The sequence below is a fragment of the Zalophus californianus genome, chromosome 2, assembly GCF_009762305.2.
Source record: "Zalophus californianus isolate mZalCal1 chromosome 2, mZalCal1.pri.v2, whole genome shotgun sequence".
NCBI lineage: Eukaryota > Metazoa > Chordata > Mammalia > Carnivora > Otariidae > Zalophus > Zalophus californianus.
This window is the reverse complement of record NC_045596.1, coordinates 13,588,642-13,614,960: the sequence shown is the minus strand read 5'-3', so window position 1 is coordinate 13,614,960 and position 26,319 is coordinate 13,588,642. Positions and strand designations below refer to the sequence as shown.

General features: G+C 46.7%; 2 protein-coding genes and 1 long non-coding RNA gene across 3 annotated transcripts in view; 1 reads left to right on the top strand and 2 right to left on the bottom strand.

The window, feature by feature from the left end:
* FAM184B (family with sequence similarity 184 member B) overlaps positions 1–13,793 on the top strand; it is a 144,948-nt gene extending 131,155 nt beyond the window's left edge. Inside the window, exons 12-18 of the mRNA XM_027598011.2 lie at positions 1,694–1,857; positions 4,547–4,719; positions 5,561–5,707; positions 7,631–7,748; positions 9,363–9,467; positions 10,510–10,709; positions 12,223–13,793. Of these exons, the coding sequence (XP_027453812.1) occupies positions 1,694–1,857; positions 4,547–4,719; positions 5,561–5,707; positions 7,631–7,748; positions 9,363–9,467; positions 10,510–10,709; positions 12,223–12,316 (1,001 nt within the window). The 3' untranslated portion in view covers positions 12,317–13,793. The remainder of the gene's footprint in view (positions 1–1,693; positions 1,858–4,546; positions 4,720–5,560; positions 5,708–7,630; positions 7,749–9,362; positions 9,468–10,509; positions 10,710–12,222) is intronic.
* On the bottom strand, positions 6,135–7,758 carry LOC118356707. Its single transcript, XR_004819906.1, has 2 exons — positions 7,618–7,758; positions 6,135–7,396 (listed from the first exon to the last, which is right to left on the bottom strand). It is a non-coding gene; the product is annotated as an uncharacterized LOC118356707 (long non-coding RNA).
* A 4,438-nt stretch (positions 13,794–18,231) lies between the features above and the next one.
* Positions 18,232–25,122, bottom strand: MED28 (mediator complex subunit 28). Its single transcript, XM_027600191.1, has 4 exons — positions 24,769–25,122; positions 21,189–21,255; positions 20,390–20,502; positions 18,232–18,666 (listed from the first exon to the last, which is right to left on the bottom strand). Exons 1-4 carry the CDS (start codon positions 24,916–24,918, stop codon positions 18,469–18,471), a joined length of 528 nt encoding a protein of 175 aa, XP_027455992.1. The 5' UTR covers positions 24,919–25,122; the 3' UTR covers positions 18,232–18,468.
* Positions 25,123–26,319: the final 1,197 nt, after the last annotated feature.

Genomic DNA, 26,319 nt, shown 5'->3' with positions numbered 1-26,319 from the left:
TGGTATGCAGCAAATGCTACGCAAATGTTCGCGGTTATCTTTACCATATTCCCACATTGCATGGCTGACCCTAGAAGCCTCTTTCTGGTTTTGTAGATCATCTTTTCCTTCATTTTGTCCTTTATTCTCATGTTCCGTCTCACTCTTAAGAGCAAGACGTCTTGCTAATGTCTAGCATTAAAGACCATATTAGCCTTATTAAATATTTTTTTTCCCAAAGCCAGACGGGGTTTTCCTTAAGAGAATCTTGGGAAAGAGTATTTTCTTTATCTCTGTTAAATGCGTACGATCTACCTGCTGCTTGTTTGCGCTTTCATTAGATAGCATGTCCTGCAGACCATACATCAGCACGTCAGCTCTGCCCACTCCTGGAGGAAGTGATGTGGGGAGCAGGCAGGAGAGAGAGAGAGAGTCCCACTGATTCCCCAGTCAACATCCAAGTGGGAAATGCTAGAGTTGGCATCATCTAAAGAAGACGAATTACACAAGATAAAACCCAGGTGGTGCCATATGTCTCAGTTACAAGACAAGATTCAGATCACGTTGAACACGCCTGGTGATTCCAGCACCCAACAGCAGCTGTCCCTACCGCCACTTCCCTGGCCCCTCTGATCCCACAGCAGCCTGGTCCTCTCCTGGACTAAAGATTCAGGAGAGAGCCTGGGTATATGCTGGGATTCTCAACACAGCCCCAGGAGGAAGGGGCTCCAGGAACTCTGTAATGATGATAACAAGTCATTGGCTTTGTGGGTGGTATTGGAGCGGGGGGAGCACCTACCATGACAGGGCGATTAAAGTAGACATTCCTGGTCCCAGTGACTGCAATTTCACTGTCTGTGTGAGACACGCTTGACCTGCAGGGTAGGTCAGTGTGTGAGGCGCAGGGAGTGTCCATCAGATTACCTGATCCACTGGGGTGGGGACCCGGCCATGCTGGATGGATAGGTGAAATGGTAGAAGGACGGAAGGGCAGGTGGATGTGTGGATGGATGGATGGATGGGCTGATGGATAGATGGGCAGGTGGATGTGTGGATGGATGGATGGGCTGATGGATGGGCAGGTGGATGTGTAGAGAGGTGGAGTGGATGGATGGATGGATGGGTAGATGGGTGGATGGATGGAGGGAGGGAGGGAGAAGGGGAGAGAAGGGAATGTATGACAGAAGAGGAAGGGGTAATAAATGAATCTACTCTATGCTTTGCTAAAGGGTTTTATTGCACATATTTTTGTGATAAAGGATTTCAAAATATTGAGTTGGGTTTGGACTTTTTAAAGAAAATAGGCTATAGAAATCACTATATTAAAATCCTAGTGGGGGAGGAAAGATAACCAAGTAAATTTTTCAACATATCATCAGAATAACTAAGCTTTGCTGTGTTTAATATACTATAACTTTCAGAGCTTAGTAAGTTTATGGGAAATCTTTTGCAATGGATACACTTTTATAATATCATTAATTTCCAGTCTAAACATCATTTGTTTACTTTACAAATATATGTTGAGCACTTGCTCTGTACTAAGGCCTCTACGGGGTATCTCATGGCTTATGGAATTATTGGAACAATGTTTCAAAAATAATTTGCAGTAACAAAAAGAGTCTCAAAGAGTCCATAACAGAAAAGTAAAGTATCAAATTTACTAGCCCTTGAGAATGATTTTCTCTTTAAAAACCCATAGCTCTTCCTTCTCCAGAGTCCCTCAGGCAGGAGCTCTCGGAGCAGCGGGCTGCCTGCTCCAAGCACCAGAAGGACCTGGAGGCGCTGCAGGCTGAGCTGAGGACTCTGGGCAGCGTGGGCAGGCGGCAGGCGAATGCCCAGTGCCCAGGGGACAGCGAGGACCATGCCGTCACTGCCGAGGTCAGCGCCCCCATTCTGCCCACATCGCACCCCTCTTGCAGCAGTGTCAAGGCTGCAGGGATAAAGTCATAAAGAAGGGGCTCCGGGTGCTCATCATTCCCTTCTGAAATGGGGAAGACCCTTCTTCCACAGTCCTGGGAGATCCCTGATGGGCCTGCAGGCTCCCATTTTGAAAAGCAAAAAAAAAAAAAAAAAAACCCAAGTTTTAAGTGCTGCGTGTCATTTTAAATTCAGATAAACTAGCATTTCAGAATAGCATTGCCAGATGGACCCTAGAATCAGCCAGTCAGGGTTACTCCTTCAAATCTGCAGAGAATGCTTCAGAATGCCTCCCCAGACTCCCTGCCTCGACCTCCCTGTTCCCATCAATGGGAGCTGCCTTTTTGTCACCGAGGTTCAACACCAACTCTCCTTGAACTCCTAGTCAGACTTGGCCCCTCAGCCCCTTCCTTGTACATCCATATTCCCACCCGGCCGGCAGCGCAGTGACCTCCTAACAGCCCAGACTCCCCCCTCCCCCCGGAGCCCACCGTGTACCATTCGGTGTCAGGTATGCATCTGTATAAAGCTCGGTGACTCCCTCCTGCTATCAGAACGACCTCCAGACACCTGGCAATGAAAAGCTTTCACCCACGGGCCGCACTTTGTATCTTCAGCTGTATCCCCCTCTGCTCTAAACATGGGCCCTGCGTCCTACCCCTGGGCCTTTGCATGTGTCCGCTCCCTGCTTGGGATGCCTTCCTCCCTCCTCGGTGCCCGGCTCACCCTCGGGGCCAGGAGTCTCCCCTCCCATTTGAGTATATGTGCTCCTAATGCGAGCTCTAGGGGGCTCCCTTCCACGCCTGCGATCCCACCAGTCCCTGAGCTCCCAGAGCATTTCCTACTATAGTTCAGCTGGCCCTAGTGTCTAATTCATGGTCCAGTTAGGCAGCTGTCATGTCATGGATGTTCTTCATGGATGTTCTCAACCAGACCAGGAGTCTTTCGAGAACCAGGCCAGTCTGCCTCATTTCATCTCCACCCTCACTCTCCACACTTGGCACAAAGTCTGTGGATGCTGATGATTAGTTGGTGCCCCAGCCCTGCTGAAGATCCCGGGGACACGGGGGTCATTCACTCGAGATTTTGCCAGTACTGAGCACCTGAAGACGATCTGTGTTTAATGAGGAATATTAAATGGTGAATCACAGGGAGCTCAGCCCAGTCAGTAAAGTGTAGCAGAGGGAAGACAGAACGTTTTCCATTAAGTGTTCTAGATTGGTGGGAGCCACCCATACGTATGGAAGGGGGAAGGGGAAATGTGGGATTGTGACCTCTGCGATGACAAGCTCCCTGAGTGCCGTGGATAGAACCCCGGGATCTCTGGGTGGATGAGATGATACCTGGCCAGCCACCAGGTGCCTGCCCTCACCTTCACCTCATTGGAGGGAAGCCCTGAACCCTCTGGAGGAACAGCAAGGCCTCAGAGGAAAACCCACACAGAGAAGAAACGTGGAAGTATTTAGCAAGGAGAAACAGCCCCAGGCAGGACCAAAAGAGAGAAGGGAAGGGTACCCCATACAGGGATGCATCCTTACGTGGCCCCACTGCAGGGAAGGGGTGTCCCACCTACAGGGATCTTCTGAGGAGCCCTGTGAAATAATTGTCTTCTCTGTCCCCCACCCAGAGGGGGATGCTTTATTCATCAGGCTCTCCCATTAGTCAAGGGTTGCCCCACAGGACCCTAACCAAGCTCTTCCCGGCTATACATATCAGAGTGCCCGGCACCCATGTGCCCACGGGTGTCTCAGGCACACGCAAGCCCCAGGGCAGGAAGCAGGAGGTGTAAGGCGTGGGCCACAGGTGCTTTCTGTGCCAAGCTGCTCAGTCCTCGTGTGGAATGAGCAAATGCAGAAACCTTCAGGCATGTTTGAGCGGCCTTGAAAACAGAAGCATTCACTAAGCGGGGGTTAACTCTGACCCTTTTTAATTTGGACATAGATCTTCAAATTTCTGTCTGAACCCCTGGCGTTCAAGCAACATTGCATTTAGCAAGCATTTATTTAGCACCTACCGGATGTGAGCCACTGCGCCAGGAGCCAGAGGACTGGAAAACCTGGAGGGGAGATGGGGCCTTCCCGGGACAGCTCCTGGCCCGGGCTAGTGAGGAAACCATTGAACAAAGGAGCGCCCTGCCCCGTAATCCTGCCACAGCCGGGATTCGGATTTGGTGATGGCAGAGGAGAAAGCTGATCGCTTCTTCCCCGAGGGCTCTGGGTAGAGAAGGCAAGGAAGTCTGAAAAACGGGCGGGGTGTTTGGCTTTTATTCATTTATTTGACAGAGAGATAGAGAGAGAGCACAAGTAGCACAAGTAGGCAGAGAGAGAAGCAGGCTCCGCACCGAGCAAGGAGCCCAATGCGGGGCTCGATCCCAGGACCCTGGGATCATGACCTGAACCGAAGGCAGCCGCTTAACCAACTGGCCACCCAGGTTTTGATTTAAGCCAAGTTCTAGTCTCACCGACCTTATTGAGCTTCGTGAGAGGCCAGATGCGGGAAAACCTGGAGCCTGGCTGTGAGCTCCTGAATTCCGGAGCAGGAGGCTGGGTCGAGCATGGTCACCGGCTTTGCGCGGCACGTCTGGGGCCCTCTGCGCCTCGTCCGCCTTGGCGCCCCCTGAAAACACCTCTCCTGGGTCCTTTCTCCCCAGGACAGGGGCGGCCCGGGCCAGGCCGGCTCCCCGGAGGGCGCCGCGGAGCCGGGTCCGAGCGAGGCGTGTGGCCTCTGGGAGGAGAACTCGCAGCTCAAGGACGCCGTGCGGCGGCTGCGGACCGAAGTGGAACAGCACCAGCAGGAGGCGCCGCAGCTCCGCGACCAGCGCAGGTGGGTCTCCAGGCCGCGGAGCCCCCCCGCCCTCTCTCGCTCCCTCCACTGCTCCTTGGAGAGCCTCTGAGATCTAAGCACCTCCCCCCCAGGCTCCTCCCATCTCCCCAAAAGAAAGACTCCCTAATGCTAGCACTTCACTGATGTTACGCCAGACCCATGAAAAGTTCTCTAGGCTCAACACTGCAGGGGATTCGCCCTGGACTAGAAGACGGAACCCTATTTCCCTACAAATCAAGGAATTTGTGGAATCAGACCTAACCATACCGAAAGCATCTTCAAAACCAGCCATGGGGAGACAGGGCGATGAAATAGTTCAAACAGTGCTGGGTGCTCTTTAACTAGCTGTGTGAGCTCCTGAAAGTCCGGTAACTTCCCCAGGACGGTGCCCTGGGCTGCAAGTGGAGGTAAGACCACCAGCTCTCAGGGCTGTCGTGGAATGCAGTGAAACATAAGCAAGATTTTGCACCGGCCCTGGCGCGGAGGAAGCCCTTGGTAAGCCGTGGTGGTTACTGTTATTACCGAGCCCAAGCTGGATAGCTCCTTATCAGTCCTGAATTCACAGCTCTTTCACCCCCTTGCTGGAAAGTTTGCACCTACAAATGGAATGCTGGGATAGGAGGTGCTGAGAAGGGGACCCACAAGCAGGGTATATCCTGGACCCCACAACTCAAAGAGCCTAGGTCTTCTTCTCAGTGTCCTGACCCCACATTCATACAACCACTGCCCCAGACTGTCTCCCCAACTGAGCCACCCAGAGGAGGGTGGAGAATCCCCAGTGCCCACAAGGTTCAGTCCTCAGAGCCCAGGGAAGCCCAGCTGAGCATCCATCTCCCTGCAGGCTGCTGGAGGAGGATCAGCAAGCCCAGCGGGCCCGGGAGGTGGAGAAGCTACGCCAGGAACACCGGAAGGAGATGCAGGCCATGGTGGCAGATTTCAGCAGTGCTCAGGCCCGGCTCCAGGCCCGGCTGGCTGCCCTGGAAACTGAGTAAGTGAGGCCTGGGGCCCCAGGTTGGGAGGGGCTAGTCGACATACATTTTATTGGGGTAACCAGCTCATCCCAGTGTGCCTGGGACTCTCCCAGTTTTGAAACTGCAAGTCCCGAGTTCCAAGGAGCACCTCAGTCCTGGGCACATGGGGAGAGCTGGTCACCCCTCCCTTTGGGAGCCTACCTTCTCTTTGTGCAGGGCACTGGGCATCTGTGAGGAATGAGCACTGCCTTGTGGGCTTGGTTTGACCCTCACACTGGAAAGAAATCAGAAGGATCAAGGCCACTTTTCTCATGAACATCTGCCCCCTTCTCACATGCCTCACCCCCTTTGTCCTCCCAGCCGTCCTTCAGGGTGGAAACTGTTCCTCCCCCGGACAGATAAAGGAACCGAGGGGCCTTGTGCATGTTCACATGCCTTCACTGATTTAGTCAACAGATGTTTATTAAGAGCCTATTGTGTGCCCTGCCCTGTTTTAGGCTCTGGAGTTAGAGCCAGGAACTAAACGACGACTATGCTCTCATAGAGAGTACATGGGTATTTAGACAAGAAAGAAGCAAATAAATATTTGACTTCATATCAGGTAGCGAAAGGTAGAAGAAAACAGGATCTATGTCTAGGAAGTGGCAAGGGTGGGCCAGGAAGGCCTCTCTAAGGAGGTGACACTTGAGCACGAGCAGGTGCGGGGAGTGAGCCATCTGGAGGAAGAGAATTCCCAGCAGAGACAACAGCAAGTGCAATGGCCCTGGGGCCTGCTTCACATGACTGAACAGCCAGGACTAAGTGAGAGGGTGAGTGGTAGGAACTGAGGTTGGTGGGGTAGCTGGGAGGGATGAAGGAGACCCTGCACTGAACAGGAAGGAGTTTGGATGTGTTCAGAGTGCACCGGGAAGCCACTGCAAGGCTTTGAGCAGGAGTGACATGGTCTGATTTATCTTCTAACAGGGTCACTCTGGCTGCTGAGAGAAGAGACTTGCGGGCGGTGGTCAGGGTTAGCAGCAGAGAGACCAGTTGGAAAGTGACAGGTGAAGCCATTTGCCCAAGGTCAAGCAGCACTGAGTGAATCTAAATGTCACCTGTCTGACCCTTAGCTTTCGATCTTTAAAAAGTGTTCTCCACTGTTTCCAATACAAAGCAAATCATCCAAAATCCAGAGTGGAAGGTTTTATGGGCTACCATCTAATGGGCACTTGCCACATGCCAGGCTCCCCTTATCTCACTGAATCCTCGCAACCATCTGTTATCATGCCCATTTTAAATAAGGGGGAACCAAAGGTCACAGGGAAAGGCTATGGCCAAAGTCACATAGCTAGGAAAAGGCAGATTAGGGGTCAGATCCCAAGTCACCTCACCCCAAAGTCCTGGCCTCTTATCAGCTACAGTTCATAGGTCACGTGCAGCCATAACCCTCCCCCCACCATGCGGAGAGTTCTTCCTCTTCAGCTTCATGTTGAAAGGGCTGGGGGTACCAGCTGCCCCGCTGCTCTGCCCAAGAACTGGCACATGCCGCGCTCCATCTCGGCCAGCAGATGGCTCCAGAGTCACGTCAGCATTAGCCTAGTGGTGGCGGCGACAACGCTGAGCTTGGGGTGGGGAGCATTTTTCCGCGGAGGCCTTTGTCCAGTGACATCCCTGGTTCTTGACGCTTCACTGAGGGCAGCGTGTGTATCATACACAAGGCCCTGCAGCTTCGGGGGAAGTGGCAAAGGTCAGAGTGGGAGTTGGGTCCTGGGCTCCACCTGGAGCTCTGCAGCCAACTCAGTGGGTGGCCCCTGGCAAGCTCCCAGGGCCTCGGTTTCCCCTTTCGTGAATAAAGAGATTAGCTGTCCAGGCTAAGCCCATGGCAGCATCCCCACCACGTCCACCTGTTTATTGTTGGGTAATGACAGTAAGGAGACTAACTGCATACCTGCTCCAAACAGACTGAAAGATTCTGGAGAGAAGCCAGGGAAGGGGGCGTCCAGACCAGAGGACGTTCAGCTCATAGGCCGTCTGCAGACCCGCCTGAAGGAGAGAGAGGAGATCATCAAGCAGCTCATGGTGAGGCTGTAAGGGCCACGAGGGGGCCCTGCAGAGTTCCTTCCGGAGGGCCATTCACTTTGCACCTGGCCCTGCTCTGCGTACCTACAATTTTAATCCTGAGAATCCTAAAACCACCTCCAGAAGATCCTTGAATCCTTTTGTCTGTTACCAAAAACAAAAAACATACTCACTAAAAAAATAAATACAGGAAAATAGAGGCAAAAAAAAAAAAAGCACTCAAGTCCCACAGCATCTACCTGACGTTGGTTTATTTTTTTAACCTACGGAATTGGGAAAATCTAGAATGGCTTGCCTTCCGTTTGATTTTTAGTAAATCAATCAAGCCAATTATTGTTTATTGATCTTCCTTTTGCGAAAATAACTACCTGCTTTGCAGTTAGCAAGCCATCCCCTGGACTCCTTAGAAAAGTTTTCTCCCTCTGGTTCTGTATCCAACAGCCACCAAAGCCTGAGGCCGTTTCTTTGGAGTGCTCCCTCCCTCCATCCACTCCTGCCCATTCACACAGTCCACCCACCTCACATCCCTGGATCCTTCATCCATTGCTTTGGGCATGAACAGGCGCCTCTCTGTGCTCTCTGGTCTGGTTGAAAACTGTATCACCCCAGCTGACCGGGCGGGGACTCCTTCCCCTGCCTTACCTTCAGCCCTGGAGACAGTGAGTCTCGACTCACTCTTGTCCGTGTAGCCCAGGGTGGAAGGCTAGTTAGCCCCATCAGAAGTCCAGCCGCCTCCCCCCACCCGCCCCATCTTGCCTCTATCACTTTAGTCCAAGCCCCTCACACACACAGTAGAGAACCACTGGTCTCCGCACTCACTTGAACCTGCCCACATGCTGATCTCACATGAACCAGAGCAATCTAGGAAAATATGTCAGATGACAGCACGGCTCTGTTCAGCACCTCCCGTGGCCTCCCATCTTCTCCAAGTAAAATCCACAGTCTTATGGTGGCCTCACACAAATATAGCCCTGTCTCTCAGATCTCACTCCCATTCCCATCCCTGCCGGAGCCACTGTTTCATGTCAATACACTGATGAGACCATCAGGAAAATTTCACCACCAACTGAAAATTAGATACTAAGGAATAGCTTGTTTGCTAAATGTGACAAAAGTATTGTGGTTAGGTTTTTTTTTTTTTTTAAAGAGTCCTTATCTCTTAGAGATACATATTGATGTTTTTACAGATGAAATTATACAATGACTGGGATTTGCTTTAAAAATAATACAGCAGGAAAGAGAAAAGTGGACAGACACACCTAAACAAGGTTGGCCATATAGTGATTGTACCTGGGGTTTTCTTTCTTGGTCTTATTAACTTTCTGCGGTAGACTCTTTTCAGATGCTAAGAGTACCTGGATATATATACATATAAAGTGTTTCAAATAAGCTTGCCCTTTCCTGTACAAGAGAAGCTGGGGACTCGAAGGCCACAGGAGTAAAGGTGCTTCCTCAAAGCTTCAGCGGACAGCAGCCTGATCCCCACTGACCTCCCCTCCCTCCCCTGGGCTTTCCTTCACTCTATAACCCGCCCTCACACGGCCATCTTCCTTCAGGTCCAACCCAGTGCTGTACGGTTAGGCTCATGTAGACTCAGTTGTGTTGTTTTTCCAGGAGGAGAGAAGATTTCACTATGCAGCTTTCCCCAGGGCCATGTCCCATAGGAATCGGTCCTTCTCCTTCAATCCTCACCCAGGATATTTGACCCCTTCCATGAAGGTAAACTGGTTTCCTAGTTTCAAGCATTACACAATCCTGCTGGTTTCGTTTTCCTAAAGGTAACTGCAGCTTATTTGTCAGTGGGCTGGCATACATTCAGAGGGATATCCATTGAAAATAAGACTCACGGGAAGCAGTCCAAATTAGTAACAAACAGTAGTTATATCTGGCTAGGCAGATCATGTGTACTTACAATTTTTATGGGTTTTTGTATTCTCCAAACTTCCTATAAATAAACATGTCACTATTAATAATGGTTATATCTGGGATAGGAAGGAGAGTAAAGAGCAGGAATCTCCCACTTCTTAACTTTTTATCCCTGCATGTATTTTTGGAATTTATTATAATGAAAACATTCACATCCAAGTCTCTCATCTATCACAAAAAAATATTTTTTTAATAGTTCAAAGTGCAGTAAACCTAACCTAACCTGAACTGATGTGAGCTCATTTATAATTTTTATATATGCCTCTCAGTGCAACAAGAGTTTCATTCCAGAAATATTAACACATTTGAGAACAATGGGCCCAGCCCCTGCTGGGGGATGTAGATGGCCTTCTAAAGTCTAAAAAAATTTTTTTGAATTACAAAAACACACATCTATCCCCAGAAGTATTTTTGTTGTTGTTGTTTTGTTTTTAAGATTTTATTTATTTATTTGACAGAGAGAGACACAGCGAGAGAGGGAACACAAGCAGGGGGAGTGGGAGAGGGAGAAGCAGGCTTCCCTCGGAGCAGGGAGCCCGATGCGGGGCTCGATCCCAGGATCCTGGGATCATGACCTGAGCCGAAGGCAGCCGCTTAACGACTGAGCCACCCAGGCACCCCTCCCCAGAAGTTTTCGATAAAAAATTGTAAACCTATGTGTTTCTTAAAACATAAAATAGACTGGAGAAAAAAATGCTTTAAAAAATAACATATAAGTATATAAATAAAATTACAGCCTCCTCTCCCTTATAGTTTTGGCTGGGTGGGCCTTTTTACTTTTACAATGATGCCTCCTTAGGGTGGCACTAACAGGCCTTCCTTTTAATACAAACAGAAAAAGAAGATGGAGGAAGTACCCAGCCGAGTGGTCAGTGTGCCAAACCTCGCCTCCTACGCAAAGAATTTTCTGAGTGGTGATCTGAGCTCCAGGATCAACGCCCCTCCAATAACTAAATCACCCAGCTTGGACCCAAGCCCCAGCTGTGACCAGCCTCACAAACCCACCCAGTCTCTAGATGTGAAAACTGCCACGAGGTAGGCGGGGAGCTCTGACTTCCAGTTTCCACCGATAGGAGGGAATTTGGACTCCTCTCTGGCACCACTTAGACTCCCAGTATTTGGGCAGATATAAAGAATTTGCTATTCTTTATATCTGCCCAAATGCTGCCTTGGACAAATTACAATCCAGCCAAACGGGAAGGTTGTGTAAGAGAGGAAGTACATCATTCTTTAGAAGAGGTACTATTCTTGGTACCAAATTCCAGAAAGCCTTTTTCCACGGACAATTAGATAAGAGACACTCAGCTGGCCGTGTCTGTGTGGGTAACACAGAAGATGGACTCTCATCATCTGGCCCTGACGTCTGGATTCAAATTCTGGTCCTTCTTGTTCTTAGCTAGGTGGTCTTAGGCAGATTACTTGACCTCTCTGGGTCTTCATTTCCTCACCTCTAATACAAAGATAGTATAGCATCTCCCTCATCAGACTGATGTGGGACTAAAGGAATGAATCCGTGAGACATGCTTAGCACAGGACCTGGTACAGAAGCGTTCAGTAGATTTCCACTATTAAGGTTATTTCTCAAGATTTATTGTATCATCTTGAAGTTGTAAAACTCTTAATCTGTGGGTTTGGGAGCTCGTGCATGATATCTCAGATACCATCTTACTTTCCCAGAAACCCTTGCAACATGTTTCTCTTTCGGGAACATGAGTCTTCCCTTTATTAGTTCTCCCTCCTATCCAGTCTTCCATTCAGAGGCAAAATTTCATATTGTCGGCTTTGAATTTTGCATTTCAGAAAGGGCTCCTTCTAAAAATGTTCCTTTTCCAAAGGCCTGCATCCCCGTAGCTATTGGGACAAATGGGGAGGCACAGTCCTTTATGAACGTTGAGCTGGACAGAGCCCCTGGCAGTCACCAAATGAGTCCAGCCATTGTTTCACGGCTGTGGAAACTGAGACCTGGAGCCCTGAGCCCAGCCCTAACTGCTAGAGCCAGCTCCTGACTCTAGCTTCACCTCAGTAGCACACACCTGTGTGTAAAGCTAGGTTCCCATTTATATGAAGCTTCACTAATCAAAGAGAAACCGGTCATTCAGGCAGGTATACATCGTACTTTCTTGCTTACTGTTTCCTCTTTTCAATTTATTACGCTAATTCCACTGTCTTATTAAGATGCTAGAACACATTAGACAGCTTTTAAAGAAGCCAGACATTGTAAGGCTTTGATGATTAACTATTTCATTCCTTAACTTTTTTATGAGGTTTATTTTTTATTTGTGCCTGAAATAAAATTACACGATATGCCTCATTAGGTTTTAAGTAAAATTGGAGACCTTGTTTTCAAGACGGGAATCAGATGTTCTCTCCCCATCCCCATCTTTCACAACTTGTTTCCAGCTATGAATTTTGGCCAGTTACATTGTACTGTCTTTCCAAGAGTAAAGAAGCAGCTTTCTTTCCCTGAAAGGTAGCAGGTTATTAAGTTGTTTGCTGAATAATTTTCAAAACCTTCTAAGAAACCTTTTGTCTGTTGGCTTGTTTTTAGGACACAAGATGGTGAAACAGCCCAACCCAAAGAAGTCCAACAGAAACAGGGCTCTGCCCACCAGGAATGGTTTACCAAGTATTTTTCTTTCTAAACTAATTCTTGGGATCCATCACAAAGAGGACATTTGAAAAACATTTCTTTTAAAGCAACTGATTGAAGGAATGAACTAAACAACCAACCAAGTAACTTGCTTGTGATATAATTTACATATAATAGCCAAAACAAATTTTGGCCTTAACATTTCATACTATTTCATTGTGACACCAGTGCTTAAAAAAAAAAAATTCTTGCCATTAAGGTTAAAAAACAAAAAAAACAAAAAACAAAAAAACGGTGTTATCAAAAGGTACCCATAGGAAAATGTTATTAATGTTGCTGATAACCTTAACATTGTATTTCTAGTATCCAGATTTCATTCCACTTTACTGAATACCAGGCTTTGTGATTTCCATGGTCTATTCTAAAAGTGGTTCATTTTTCCTTAGAATGCTAGTCATCTCCACTTGAAAAGTGTTTCTATGTAAATGACTTAATTCCAAAATGCACATTCAACCTCAGTAGGAAGAAGAGTAAAACAAAGTTCAAAATACTCATGAAAGCCAATTAAAAAAATGAGGCAAAACTAGGAGTGGACTATAGGAAACCTTGGCATACTTGGATTGAATGCTTTGACTTCATAGCTCCAGAACATGAAGCAGACTATAGAGGGGATAACACCTACCTCAGAAGGGGCTTTGCAAGAATTAAGCAAAATATTACGAGTAATGATACCAATCATGAATTGGAATTAACCACTGCCAGAATTTTTCTGTGAATAACTGAGCCTCGCTCCATCATACATCTCAGTTTCAATGATTGTAGTTTCAGTTGGGTCACTTGTCAGGGTTTCTAGAGTATTCTATGAAGTCAAAGATCTACTGAACCAATAGTCTTTGGGCTGGGGCCCTTTGCCTCATGGTGCACTGCTTCCCCATTGCATGGATGCTCAGTACATTAAAGGGAATCGGGACTGGCCATTCACACTGCTGACCTGTCAGTCCACACTGAATTGTCTGACCTCCTGACAGAGCCGTGTGTTTTGACAAGACTCAATACAACTTGGGCAAAATATGTTCTCAGTCCTTTGGTGCTGGCCCCCAGGTGGCCATAAACAGTTGCTGATTCTATGCACTGTCAAACCCTGCTCTTTGAATAAAACTTTAAACAACTGGGCAATAAAAAATGGCTGTGACTTGTATTGTTTTCCGGAAGAATGGTGAAATCAGAACGAAGATGGGGCTTGGAAACAGAAGTTCACATTAACCTCAATTAGATCTTCAAATAAAAAGTAGCTGCTTCCGTACATCATTTTGAGAGAAATGCAATTACAACTCACAATTAAAATCACTATCTAATCAAAACACATGGCCCTATAATAAGATAATTTCTTAAATGACAATACGTTACCAGACAATGTAACATGCCATGTTATTTTCAGTATCACACTTTAAAAAAAAAGATTTTTATTTATTTGAGAGAGGAAGAGAGTGTGAGAGAGCACAAGTGGGGGGCAGGGCAGAGAGAGCACAAGTGGGGGGCGGGGCAGAGAGAGAGGGAGAGGCAGGCTTCCCGCTGAGCAAGGAGCCCAACTCAGGGTTCAATCCCAGGACCGAGTTCATGACCTGAGCTGAAGGGAGATGCTTAAGCGACTGAGCCACCCAGCGGCCCCAGTACCACATTTTTTTTTTTGGTTATCTTGTTTCCTACTTAAGGTGAGCATTGTAGGACTATGCCTGCATTTTGTGTTTTAAAAATTATGTACAGATAGTTCTGTTTACTAAAACCTTTTTTCAACACTGCAACTCCTGATGACTGGCAAAGTAGCTGCACTTTGGATGACTGTCCTTTAACTCAGCAGGACACCAGCTGCAGGGACAGAATTTTATTGAGACTTTACATCTGTTTGATTTCTTTCTTGGTGCAGTTGAGTGAAAGATGGTTAAATTTCAAGATTCTACCCTGCAATGATTACATCTTTCTTAACTAAATCTGTGCATGCTTCTACCATTTATTTCTTTAGGACATATTCCTTGAGTGGAGTGGAGTAAAGCGTCAAAGGATACACGCTTAAGCTTTCTGACATAACGAGATTATCATCCAGAAAGTTTCTATCAAGTTTATACCTTCACTAGCTGTGACTAAAATCCTACCTCTCCATACCCTAGGTAATACTGACAAAGAAACTCATTTGAGAGATGAAACTTTCTTCCGGTTTTTGTGTACATAATCTGATTCCATCAATCTCTCAAGAGCAAGTGGTCCAGATGTGACGGTGATGTCCTGGGGAGAACAGCAGAGATAAAGAGAAAGGAGTTGATTCAGGATTGAGTCAGGAGGAAGAAACAGCAAGATTTGGTGATAAATCTTGACAGGCCCTATCATGACAGGAGAAAGGGCTAACATTGCTGGAGTGAAACTGGAAAGGAAGACTGCTGTGCTGTAAAGTGTTTTTTGTTTTGTTTTGTTTTTTTTAAGATTTTATTTATTTGACAGAGAGAGAGACAGCCAGAGGGGGAACACAAGCAGGGGGAGTGGGAGAGGGAGAAGCAGGCCTCCCGCTGAGCAGGGAGCCCAATGCGGGGCTCGATCCCAGGACCCCGGGATCACGACCTGAGCCAAAGGCAGACGCTTAACGACTGAGCCACCCAGGTGCCCCTGTAAAGTGTTTCTTAATTAGGGTGGGAAAGAATGAACTCGCCCAAGAAATGGCTGCTATCTTGTACTTCAGCCCTTATCAGCTCCTCTAGCATCATGTAACATCCAACACAGTAGTTGCACTTGAGGTTACTTGGTCTCTATACTCATTCTCCAGGATCCATCTGGATTCTGCAAGGGTAAGTTTGGGAAATTAAATGGTTTTTTGTTAGGGACCATTCTCCCTGCACCCTTTAGATTTCTTACGGTAGCACTAATCTCCACCATCACCTTGGGGGTTCAATATTATTGTTATTATTTTGAATATTTATTTGAGAGACAGCATGCACATGTGAGCAGGGGGAGAAAGAAGAGGGGGGGAGAGGGAGAGACAATCTCCAGCAGACCCCCCCACTGAGTTCCCACTGAGTGTGGAACCTGACATGGGGCTCAATCTCATGACCCTGAAATCATGACCTGAGCCAAAATCAGGAGTCGGCCTCTTAACTGACTGAGCCACCCAAGCGCCCGCCCTGCAATATTATTTTTGATCTACTACCTCCTACTAGCTCAACTGTCTGTCGTCCCTCAGCAGGAGATCATCAAAGATGCCCCAGCCACTCAGGGTGGCTGTTGACTATTTGTTAAGTACAGGTGGTTTGTCATTATTCCTCCAGTGGGAGTCAAGATGGTGAGGGGATAACCAGCCAACTCCACTGTTCTTGTATAGTGTTCCCTCTTACCTTCCAGTGTCTGATCCTTGTGCTGGCAATGTTTCCTTCCACTGGGAGGTTTCCCTGAGGCACCACTGGTGGAATCTTCAGCACCTGGGCCACTGGTAAGTGTACCACCATAGGTCTTTTTTGCCAGTCGGATAGTACACGAGCCAGTCCCCAAACCCCATCCTACTGCCGGCTCTCTCAGACCATGTCCACTAACATCCATGTCAGTCAGGTCCTCCAGGAGCTATATCCCAAGACACATTTAAAATTACAGGACATCAATTGGAGATCTCTGGGAACCCTGCAGTGGAGCCCTGAAGGCGGAGCTTTGGTAACTGTACTCCCCCCATAGGGACTCTCTTGAAGGTAGAACTGAGCAGCACTCCACTATGGCCTCCAGGGGCCCGAGACCAAACACTCAGAAATGTCAACATTGAGAAGCTGGGTAAAAAAGGAAAGATGAATCAAAGAGAATGAATTCAAGTAAAGAAGACGAAGTATCCATTCAATTTAGCACCAGCAAAGTGGCTAGTAAACTATCACAGCACAGTGATGGTAGTGTTGGGGGCAGCCTGGGGGAGAAGGAAGGGAAAGGAGACACGCTGGAGATGGTAAACGAGGGGCCGGGAGATAGGGCAGCCGCTCAAGCACCGAGGAAAATGCTTAAGTTGGGAGAAGAAGAACTCTGTGAGCTGGAGGGAACGATCCGGTAGACAGGCGATGCGGGGCAAGGACACCACCCAAGGAGTACGCCCAAAGAAGGCAAATAGCCTGGGACCCCGGCACTGGTGGAAAGGCTGGTCCTGCACAAGATAGGCGCTTGGGGAGACGAACAGCAAGGACAAAAGAGCACCCTGAAGAGGCGGGTAGGCTGTCACTCTGGGAGTGGGAAGTAAGGGGGATTCCAGCCGACGGTTTCTCACTGTTTCACTGAAGGAGACAGCAGCTCCGAGGGTTTTCTATGTGCATCAATAATTAAGAGGTCATTGAAAGGAAAAAGATATTTACAAACAGGTAAGACTGAAAAATGGCTATTTATTTGACAGAAAGCTTTTGAATAAATAAATGGCAGTAATTGGTTCTTACATGAATGCAAAATATCTTCACTGAGCACCGAACAAAATAGTTCCCAATCTTTTCAGTGAGAACCTCTGTTACTGCAAGACTGCCTAAAACTTAACCCCACCAATCAGAGCTTCTAATTGGTATGAGGTGGCCAGGTTAACAAACTTGGAGTCATGTAATGTAAGTACAAACAACTTTTAAAAGCTTTGTTTAATCTGTACTGAGGGGTTGGCCCCGGGCTGGGTACCCCACACACACGCACACAAACAAAAATGAGTAATAAGTATTATGCATAAAAGATAAACAATATGTGGTCACTGTGCATTCAGAGGGGTACAATGCCTCCTTCCCGTGAGGGGCACAGAGACGGATACAAATCACTAACTCCCAGGGAGAATCAAGCAAGGCTGGCAAAGAGAGAGGAAGTCCTGTGTCCTCGGGGTGCAGCAGAGAGCGTGCAGAGGCTTCAGGGACCAAGTGGCATCCAGGCCAAACAACCATGAATGGATGATGTCAGTGTTATGGAGGGAGGAGCCTTCAAGGCTGAAGGAAACAAAACAAGTCAGGACACCTGACTGGCAGACTACTGCCTATTTAGAAAACAACAGAGCATCTGTTTTGGGTTAGGAGACGTAATCTGATAAGAGACTGGTAAACAACAGAGAAAGGAAAATCTCACCTAGGGAGCACCACACGCAGTGCCCTTGTGTACTTCTCAAGGGCAGCTCAACAGAGAATCTCATTGGCCCATGTAACCAACAAGAGGGTAAAATGTCTTCCCAAAAGCTGAGGCTCCCATGATTTTTGAGGATGGGGAGTTTGCTGAGGGTCACCCTGCAGCGCACTCCCCACCCAGAGGCTCCAGTCCGTTGGAATCAACTATTCATTAGCAAGAACCATCCTTAGTGGAAAATTCTGCTACAAAAAACCAGAAACAAAAACGACACAAGCAAACAAAACTCAAAATGAAAAGAGATGATCATGGCAAGCTTTAACTTCTCATACTGCACGTACGCAAGTGTCATGCTGAAAACAAGATCTGTCCCCTTATGCTGATTCATCACTGCAGACCGTAACAAAACTTAGCTTATCACTGCTCCTACTACACGCCTCTGCTCCAAAAAGTGAAAAAACACCACACAAATAAGAGTCCAAATAAAAGTCAACATCAACATAAGGATCCTACTATATTATTACTACACTAACTTAGGATATTATAATCCTTTCAACCTATTTACAAAATATCCTCATTCTAAGAGCTCCGGATGCATTACAAACATCACTGTATTAGATGCCTCTTCTTGAAGTAACTTAAAGTCTTGAAACATGCAAATTTACCTATTTTCTGCACTACCACCTAGGAATAATTGTCATAAAAGGCCTACAATCAAAATCCTCATCCTCTGATTCTCAGATCAGATCGTACAAGCTAATCTAAAACCGGAACACAGAGAGATTAAGTCATACAAAAACAAAAAAAATACAAACAGAAAAAAGAAACATGAAAAGGGAAACCTGTAAGTGGCATCACACTACCAGTCTAAACTTTGCTAAAGACAGGAAAATTTACTTCATTTACCAAAACTATACAGGCATTTTTAAAGTACTCAAGAAATAACGCTTATAAAAATAAGGGGAAAATTTTAGGTGAGATCATCAACAAAAATCACCTCATTCTTTGGCAAAGAGTTCTTACAAAATGTCATGTCCACAAGAAGTGATGTTTGTCAAAACCGTGTTCAGACTGACTCACACACCAGATCACCTTCAGGCCAGCTCTGACTCAGGTTTGCTTCATTGGTGCAGGGATATTAGCAGATGCCTGCTCGAGGTAGGCCAAGGAGCCCTGAGGGATTTCGGCTGGCTTTTTGTGCTGGACGTTGATGTCTTCTAGCACCTGCTGCCAATGTCTCAGTTTTGTCAAGTGCTTCTGGACCAGAGCATCTTTCCGCTGTAATTCATTCCTTAGTTCTGAGACATCCTGTAAATGAGGACAACGAAGTAAGAGCAAGCTCATGAAAAGTGAAAATAGTTTCTGATTTGGTCAGAGCTTTAAGAAGTAAATTCAAAACAAGAGAATCAATTAAACCATTGTATGCCCATTGCCCTGCTTGGCTCCACTATCTGAACAACCCACAGCAATTCCTCCAGTGGAAGATGCCTAACACTGGGAGTTTTTATTTTTCATTTTCTTTTAATAAGTAATACAGATGTTCCAATATTCTAAAGTACCAAAGGGCAGCCAAAGAAAATCAGTCTCTTTCCCATCCGGGACCCCAGCCACCTAGTCCCTCCGTCCAAAGGCTACTGCTAAGAATCTAAAACACTGAGAATCAAATATATGCTAACCACTGTTTAAAAAGAGTCCAAAACCACTGTTCTATCAGTTCAGGATGAAGTGTTAAAATCTCATATTCAAGAACTTTTTATTTAATTTTTTTAAGGATTTTATTTATTCATTTGAGACACACAGAGAGAGAGAGAAGAGAAAGCATGAGCAGGGAGAGAGGCAGAGGGAGAGGGAGAGGGAGAAGCATGTCCCTGCTGAGCCAGGAGCCCGATGTGGGGCTCAACCCCAGGACCCCGGGATCATGACCTGAGCCGAAGGCAGACGCTTAACCATCTGAGCCACCCAGGGGCCCCTTCAAGAGCTTTTTAAATGAATACCAGCATTATAATTCTTTATTAAGGCCTGGCCTTGAACACACCTATGTTCTTACTCAAGTGTTCTGACGTGGTATGATCTGACATAATAAACTGTAAAATATCATCTTACCCTTCACGTTCTCAACAGCTGATATCAATGAATAAAAAGAATGTTTTAATTAATTGGGAGTAGTTACTTCAAAAGGTACCAAAAACAATCATTTCCATTTAGTGTTTCTCATTAGGGGCATCACAGGTCTCTTGGGCAAGATGATTCTTCTCCCTTCCACAATGCACTTGGCAGGCTTTGGCCCAACAAACTGAATGCCAATAAAGCTTTCTAGTCATTGTGGCAACCTCAGCACATTTCCAAATGCCCCAGTTTCAAACAACTGAGATAAATGAAATCCTGAGTCTCAAGGAACCTGGACAGAACATTTAATTTTTGATTCCTTGAACAAAACTTGAGCCCTTCCTGTGTCTAAGGCAGCCGGGGGATATACACAGCTCACAATTTCTGTCCAAACTGAGCTTGTTGTCTACATTAATGGCTTCTCCACCTTTTTCAAGCAGCAGAGGCTTTCCTGTAAGAAAAGTCTTCCCTGAAAGCCAGCAAATGAAACTGCTCTGTTTGAAGCCCATCTTCCCACCCCGCCCTGAGCCCTGGCTCCACTACCTGCCCAGCTTGTCATCAACACTGACAACTAGCAACATTTGTATTCAATCTATAAAGCCCTACTGTAACTCGTGGGAAAAGGATGTATCTCATTTAAAGCACACATGGAGGGCGCCTGGGTGGCTCAGTTGGTTAAGCGACTGCCTTCGGCTCAGGTCATGATCCTGGAGTCCCAGGATCGAGTCCCGCATCGGGCTCCCTGCTCGGCAGGGAGTCTGCTTTTCCCTCTGACCCTCTTCCCTCTCGTGCTCTCTATCTCATTCTCTCTCTCTCAAATAAATAAATAAAATCTTTAAAAAAATAAAAAATAAAAATAAAGCACACATGGAATCCTGACAACATATGCTCTTCCTAAAAGCTGAGGAGAAATGTGAGTTCATACCTCTTTGATAACTTGCTCTGGTTTCTGGACAGATAACTGCAATCTTTTTTGTAAGAAAAAACATTCCGTCTGTCTCGCAATATCCAGAAATTTCTGGATACACTGATCGACACCTTATTAAAAAAAGACCAAAATATTAAGAAAAACACTAGATATATATATATCTCCCTCATAAATGAACAGTCAAAATATCAAAACGGCATCTTCCCATAGATGTAATCTGGAATTTTAATTCTGGTCACAGCAGTGATACGGACCCCCAACCCCCATGTAACCAACATTAAATGGCACATAATTTGTGCTTTTATGAGGTGAATGATACCTCATTACAACATAAAAGTTCTTCTGAAGAGAGACAATCCATCCAGAGATCCAGCAATTAGCATCATGACTTCCAGTTAAAATGTAACATGTAAAATATAGCACAAAAAAGTCAGAAACACTGGCTGCCTCTGGGGACAGAACTTGGGTGAAGTCAGGGAAGCACAAGAGACTTTTCTAGGTAACACCTTCAAAAAATAATCGAAACTTAACTTTTTTGAAAAAAGCAGTATGCATTGTTGGTTGTCACTGTCCTATACCAAAATGGAAAGCTCATTTTAAGTGGTTCATTATGAGGCACATGTCAATTAATAAACTGAACAAAGAACCAGTAGTATATAGAAATGACTGTATAAATCTTACTCTCTGGAAAAGTTCTCTTAGGATACAAATAGAACTGAAACACGTCGAGTATAAATTCAGCAATTAGGAATCTCGCTGAAGGTAAGAACATAATCTACAAAGAGTAAATTCTTACCAGTTCTAATTTCTTCCTGATCTGTGCCATTGACGTAGTCCTGACTCACAAGAGAAGCAAAGCAAGCCTGTGTGACCCAAATATGTAAGAAAAAACATGTCATTCACATGTCAAAAATCTTACTTCAGAGTAAGAAATAACTTCTCTTGAAGTCATTCAATGAGTTTATAGAGTCTGGGTTTGCACATCAGCTGACAAGATATCCTCCTGCTAATGAAGGGACTTGGTACACTGAATCCATGAGACCCTCCAAGGGAGAGCCTGCAAATGAGGCTGCTGGTATATGCAAGCACCACCACCTAGTCCCGACTCCTGCCACTCACCCCTTTCCCCACGGTCCCATTCCACACCAGAGCCTGGGCCCCTGTTCCAGCCCCACTTATAGCCCCTCCCTCTGATGCTTACATGAACTGTATTACCACTGTGTCACGACTCGGGAAAATCATCACCTCCTCAGAGAGGCCATCTCTCTCTACTCCTGAAATGGCGCCCCTCCTGCTCATTATCCTCAAGCCCAGCTTTACTGTTTTTCACACAGTTAACTGACATCATTCCATTCTTTTCACTCTTTTAGTCCATTTTTAGTTGGTTCCTACCAGCAGGTGGGAATTTTGCATGTCTTGTTCACTACACTCCTAGTGCAAGAAGACTGCTTGGCACTGCTTGGCTCACTAAATATGTTAATGACTGAAAGGACAACCTAAGGGAACAAGCTTGCTGTCACATGGATAAACAAGGCCCAAAGAGAGAGTTTCTCTAAAGGAGCACCGATCTAGATGAATATGTAATTCAGCAATGGAGTTCTGTGCACAGGAAACTGTCAGGAAACGCACAAAGAAGGCCTATCACTGGGCAGTGGGGTCAAAAAGAGAATGGGATGGGAGCTGGAGAGGGGAGCAGTGATCAGAAAGGAAGCCTCAAACCTCAGGAAAGCAGAGCCTCACCAGCAGTAAGTAAACTACACTTGGTGTGAGGTAGGCATATCTGAGCCCAAATTTAGGCCATCAACCAGATGTGAGGGCCCTTTGGGAAGCAATAAATTCTGCTGCTAGCAGTTTCCCCCATCTGATTCATACAGAAAAATCACAGGACTCCTCCTGGGGAATCCCTGTAACAGCTCAAGAAATCAGAAAAAACAAACTGCCCATTCTGTGTATTACTTGAAAAGACGACTCCTGTTGGACCTAGGATATGAATAGGGCATACCTGCTCTGTGAAAACTGTGGGTACTGGAAAACCCAGGAGGTTTTGCCTGGTTGCCCAGGAGGCCAACCAGGCAAACCAATCAACAAAGGTGGAGCTGCTCCCCGCCAGAGAGCAGGGCCATCAGACCCAGTGAGAGGAAATCTGAGCTCAGGAATTTTAGTTCCCTCTTACCTCTAAAAAAAAAAAAAGGATATTACACACACAGATCTTTATAGATAGTTGGGCAGTTGTATGGAGAAGAAAATGTGTGGTGGTCTATAAAAAGAATATGCTTTTTTAGAAGTACGCGTAGGATGGAACCTTTGACTGAACAGTAGGGAGGCCCAAGTCCTAGTCCTCATTTGCATAAACTGAGGGTCTGGCTTTGGGCAAGTAATTTCTCCTCTGAGCCTCAGTTTCTCCATCCGTAAAAGGAGAGGATGGTCTCCACGGTTCCCTCCCACAACAAGAGGGCATGATCTCAATAAACTCATTCCATTAAAGAGCATTTACTGAGCAACTAGAATGAGAAAGCCAGAGGCCTCAAAGTGACAGCACACTTTAAATAGAATATGAAATGAAAAGTGGGCAGGCAGGTGCCACAGGCCGCTGGAGGCTCTGGAATAGAAGCCCACACAGACCACAGGGAAATTAAAATGTGGCCTTTGAGATGAGTCTTGAGAAGATTAGATGGGTGATCATGAAGCAGCAGAGGGAGGGCCAGGTAGCAACTCTCTCTCCTTTTCACTTGGCTTTGTCCAAACGCCCTTTTGGGTTGCGTATTCTCTGGGAAGCACCTCTGGCAGCCAGGCTCATGTGTGCTCCCAGAGTTCCCTGGGTTTTCTTCTACCACAGCAGTGATCACACAACACAGCAACTGCCTGCTATTTATCTGTTTCTTCTACCCCACTGTCATGAATTCCTTGAGGGCAAGGACTGTTTTCTCTGTATTCTTAGCACCGAAGACAGGGACTGACACACCACGGGTTCCTTCACTGTTCGACAAATATTCGTCAAGCACTTGCTATCTGCTACCACTGTATTAGCACTGATGGGGAAATGAGGGAGAGATGGCCTCTGACTTCAGGGGCCTGGTTTGGTGGTAAGTCCTACAAAAGGCACCAGGGGCGGATACACTAAGGAAATGATGCACAAGTTGGGGGAGGGGACGGAAACCCAGAGAGAAAACAAACAGCACGTGGAGAAAAAGTCTTCTGTGGCCAGAGTAAAAGGAAATTGCAATGAAGCAGAGAGCCAAATACGCAGCGCTAGGAATACCACAGTAAACCTTCTGGCTCTGTCTCAAGAGTGACAGGTAGCCACTAAAGGGTTTTAAGCATTAGGGCGCTGGTGTTGGCTCTGGCCAAGACTTCTACAGGGCCAGTCTTTCAGCAAGCACTCATGACTGACAGCCACCTCACCTCAATGCTAAATGCTGCTCTAAAGCCTAGCAAACCCTCTCCTTTATGGCTTGGCACCACTGCAAAGGCGGCTCATCCTCCTCCCCGGTAAATTTTGATGTCCTCTAAATCAGTCATCTCCAAGTTTTCGAATGCACACTCCCCAAGAAATGCATTTTCCCATGCAGCCCCAATAACACATTGATTTACAAACTATATTCACGCTTTACTCCGCTACTGTACACAGTATAAAATTCACATGACTTAAAATGTGGAAAAGGTAGCTGCAATTATAAGTTATTTTATTTCCCCACAATAATGGCTCATCTTCCACTCTAGAGACCACTGAAAGCCATCTTATTTTTAAGCACATATTTTTACCTCTCCTTTGTCTACTACCACTCCCCATTTTCCTTGCTAGAGGAGGGGTTAACTTCTTGGGTGGAACTCAGAGTATGGGTCATCCCTGCCTCCCTTGCTCCCTCCAGCTTTCCTTCTTCCCCCCTCCTGGTACCAAGTTTCACACAGTAACTTTCACATAAGTCCATTTCATCTCCAAGAGTTCATTAGTTTGGGGCCATCTAAGGGTGGAGCCCAGCGGAAAGGATACAGGACATAGTGTGACGTTACCCGTCGCAGACGAACCAGTATTAAACACGCAGGAATGCGGGGAAGAGCTCTCGGGGATGGGCCCAAAAAAGGATGGAACGGAAACAACCGACTGGGAACCTAGAAGGGTCCTGAGACTAGGGATGGACCAACTTCAAGTCCACGTTCTTCCAGAAACAAAGTTTACGTCTCCGCCAGCAGACCTGAACAGAATTCCGGCCACCACTCAACGTGGAGACTAAAGCAAGTGACTTCCGTTCTCTGAGCCTGTTCCCCTATTTGTAAGCCTGATGGTGGGCATCGCTGAAAGAGACAACTGCCCAGGCGCAGCTTACGTTTCAGGAAAGAAGGCAGACTGGGAACACAGACGCCCAGTCTCATCTTACCTCAAAAGATGACTCCAACTCGTCCACCAAGGTACTGTTGGAAGTTCTCGGAGGGCCTGGCGCGGCCTGAAGAAGCGAAGCTTGGCCCCTGGAGTCCCCGGGGTGTCCAGGTGGCTGCCCGGAGAACATACCACCCAGCGGAGCCGCCATTTCTGGAAGGAAAGGCGCGCAAGCGGCCCGCTGCGGCTGCGCAGGAGCTGGCGCGTGCGGCTCCCGTAGCACGCCTGGTCATGTGACATCGCGGGCCGCCGCCGGCGTCCATTGGGCTCCAGGGAAATCGCGGGTTTGACAGCCTCGTTTTGTCGCTTTGCTGCCGGTAGGCGGCCAGGCTTTTCTTTGTATTTTCCTAACTTAAGCATTAAAGGCTTTGACAGGATTTGACGCTGTTGTGGGGAGTGGAGAATCAGTAACTACGGTGGAGCTAGCCCTTCCCCGGGAGTCGGGATACTCCCTGTGCAAGTCCCGCCTTTGCGTTCAAGATTTGGAGTGATTTTGGCCAAGGCTTTCTCTCTCCCGGCTCAGGTTAACCGTCGGTAGGAGGGAGGCACCCGTTCATTCCACGGTTATTGAGCGCTTTCTGCGCACCAGTGACTAGTCACTGTGGATATAACGAGAACAAACTGGCAAAGCTACCCTTAAGTTGTCTGTGCGGAGAGGCGGGTAGCAAAAACACTAACGTTGTTAAGCCTCCCTGTCTGTGTGCCTGGCACTATTCGCCTTGGATATTTAGGGTTGCATTAAAGCCACTATGCGGTCTTTAAGTAACTTCCTTTTAGCATTTATGTATCTTTTCAGAAGCTAAGGTTTCTTTTCTCATTATATTTAATTTTAAAGTTATCCAGCACATTGATTGAGCCTTCCGTGTCCTAGGTTCTATTTAATCTGGGGTTTTAACAGTTACCCCAAGTCTCTGTTGTCATGTTTACTGTTTTTGTGGGAGACACACACACACACATATATATAGCAATATGTAGTAGAGGTAAGTGCTAAGAAGAAAAATGAAACCCGATAAGGCGATGGCTAGTGATGGATTTGAGTGGGTAGCTGAAGTCCTCTCAAAGAGATCTGCGCTAGAGTGACTGGAATGAAAATGTAACCAGAAAACTTTTCTAGACGGGGGTGGGCGGGGGTGTTGAAGAAGGAACCAGCATAGCATATTTAAGGAACCACAGAAAAGCCAGTAGGGATGGAGTGAGGAAGGCAGAGCAGAAGTAGCCAGAAAAAGAGGCTCCCCTTTGCCCATCCGGTCTCAGATCAAAACTCATCTTCCCCGCATCAATCTCTACTAGCTCCACACTCCCAGCCGCTTCACCCTGTTTAATTTTCTTTACAGCACTTAAGTATTACATGAAATTACTTTGTTCATTTGTCTTCCTTGACAAAGTCACCTGACACACATGCACCAACAGGAATGCAGGCTCCATGAGATCAGGGCCTGCCTGTCTTATTCACCTGCATTCTCAACACCCAAAACTGCCAGGCATAATTGTTAAACAAAAATATAATGCATAAGGGAACTAGTGGACTCCAGCAGTTCTCAAACTGTTTTGG

Excerpts from the sequence above, each read along its gene's own strand:
- MED28 (XM_027600191.1), bottom strand. The coding sequence starts at position 24,918 with ATGGCGGCTCCGCTGGGTGGTATGTTCTCCGGGCAGCCACCTGGACAC. Across the intron at positions 21,256-24,768 it reads AGTTGGAGTCATCTTTTGAG|GCTTGCTTTGCTTCTCTTGT; the intron begins GTAAGATGAGAC and ends TGGGTCACACAG. Across the intron at positions 20,503-21,188 it reads TCAGGAAGAAATTAGAACTG|GTGTCGATCAGTGTATCCAG; the intron begins GTAAGAATTTAC and ends TTTTTTAATAAG.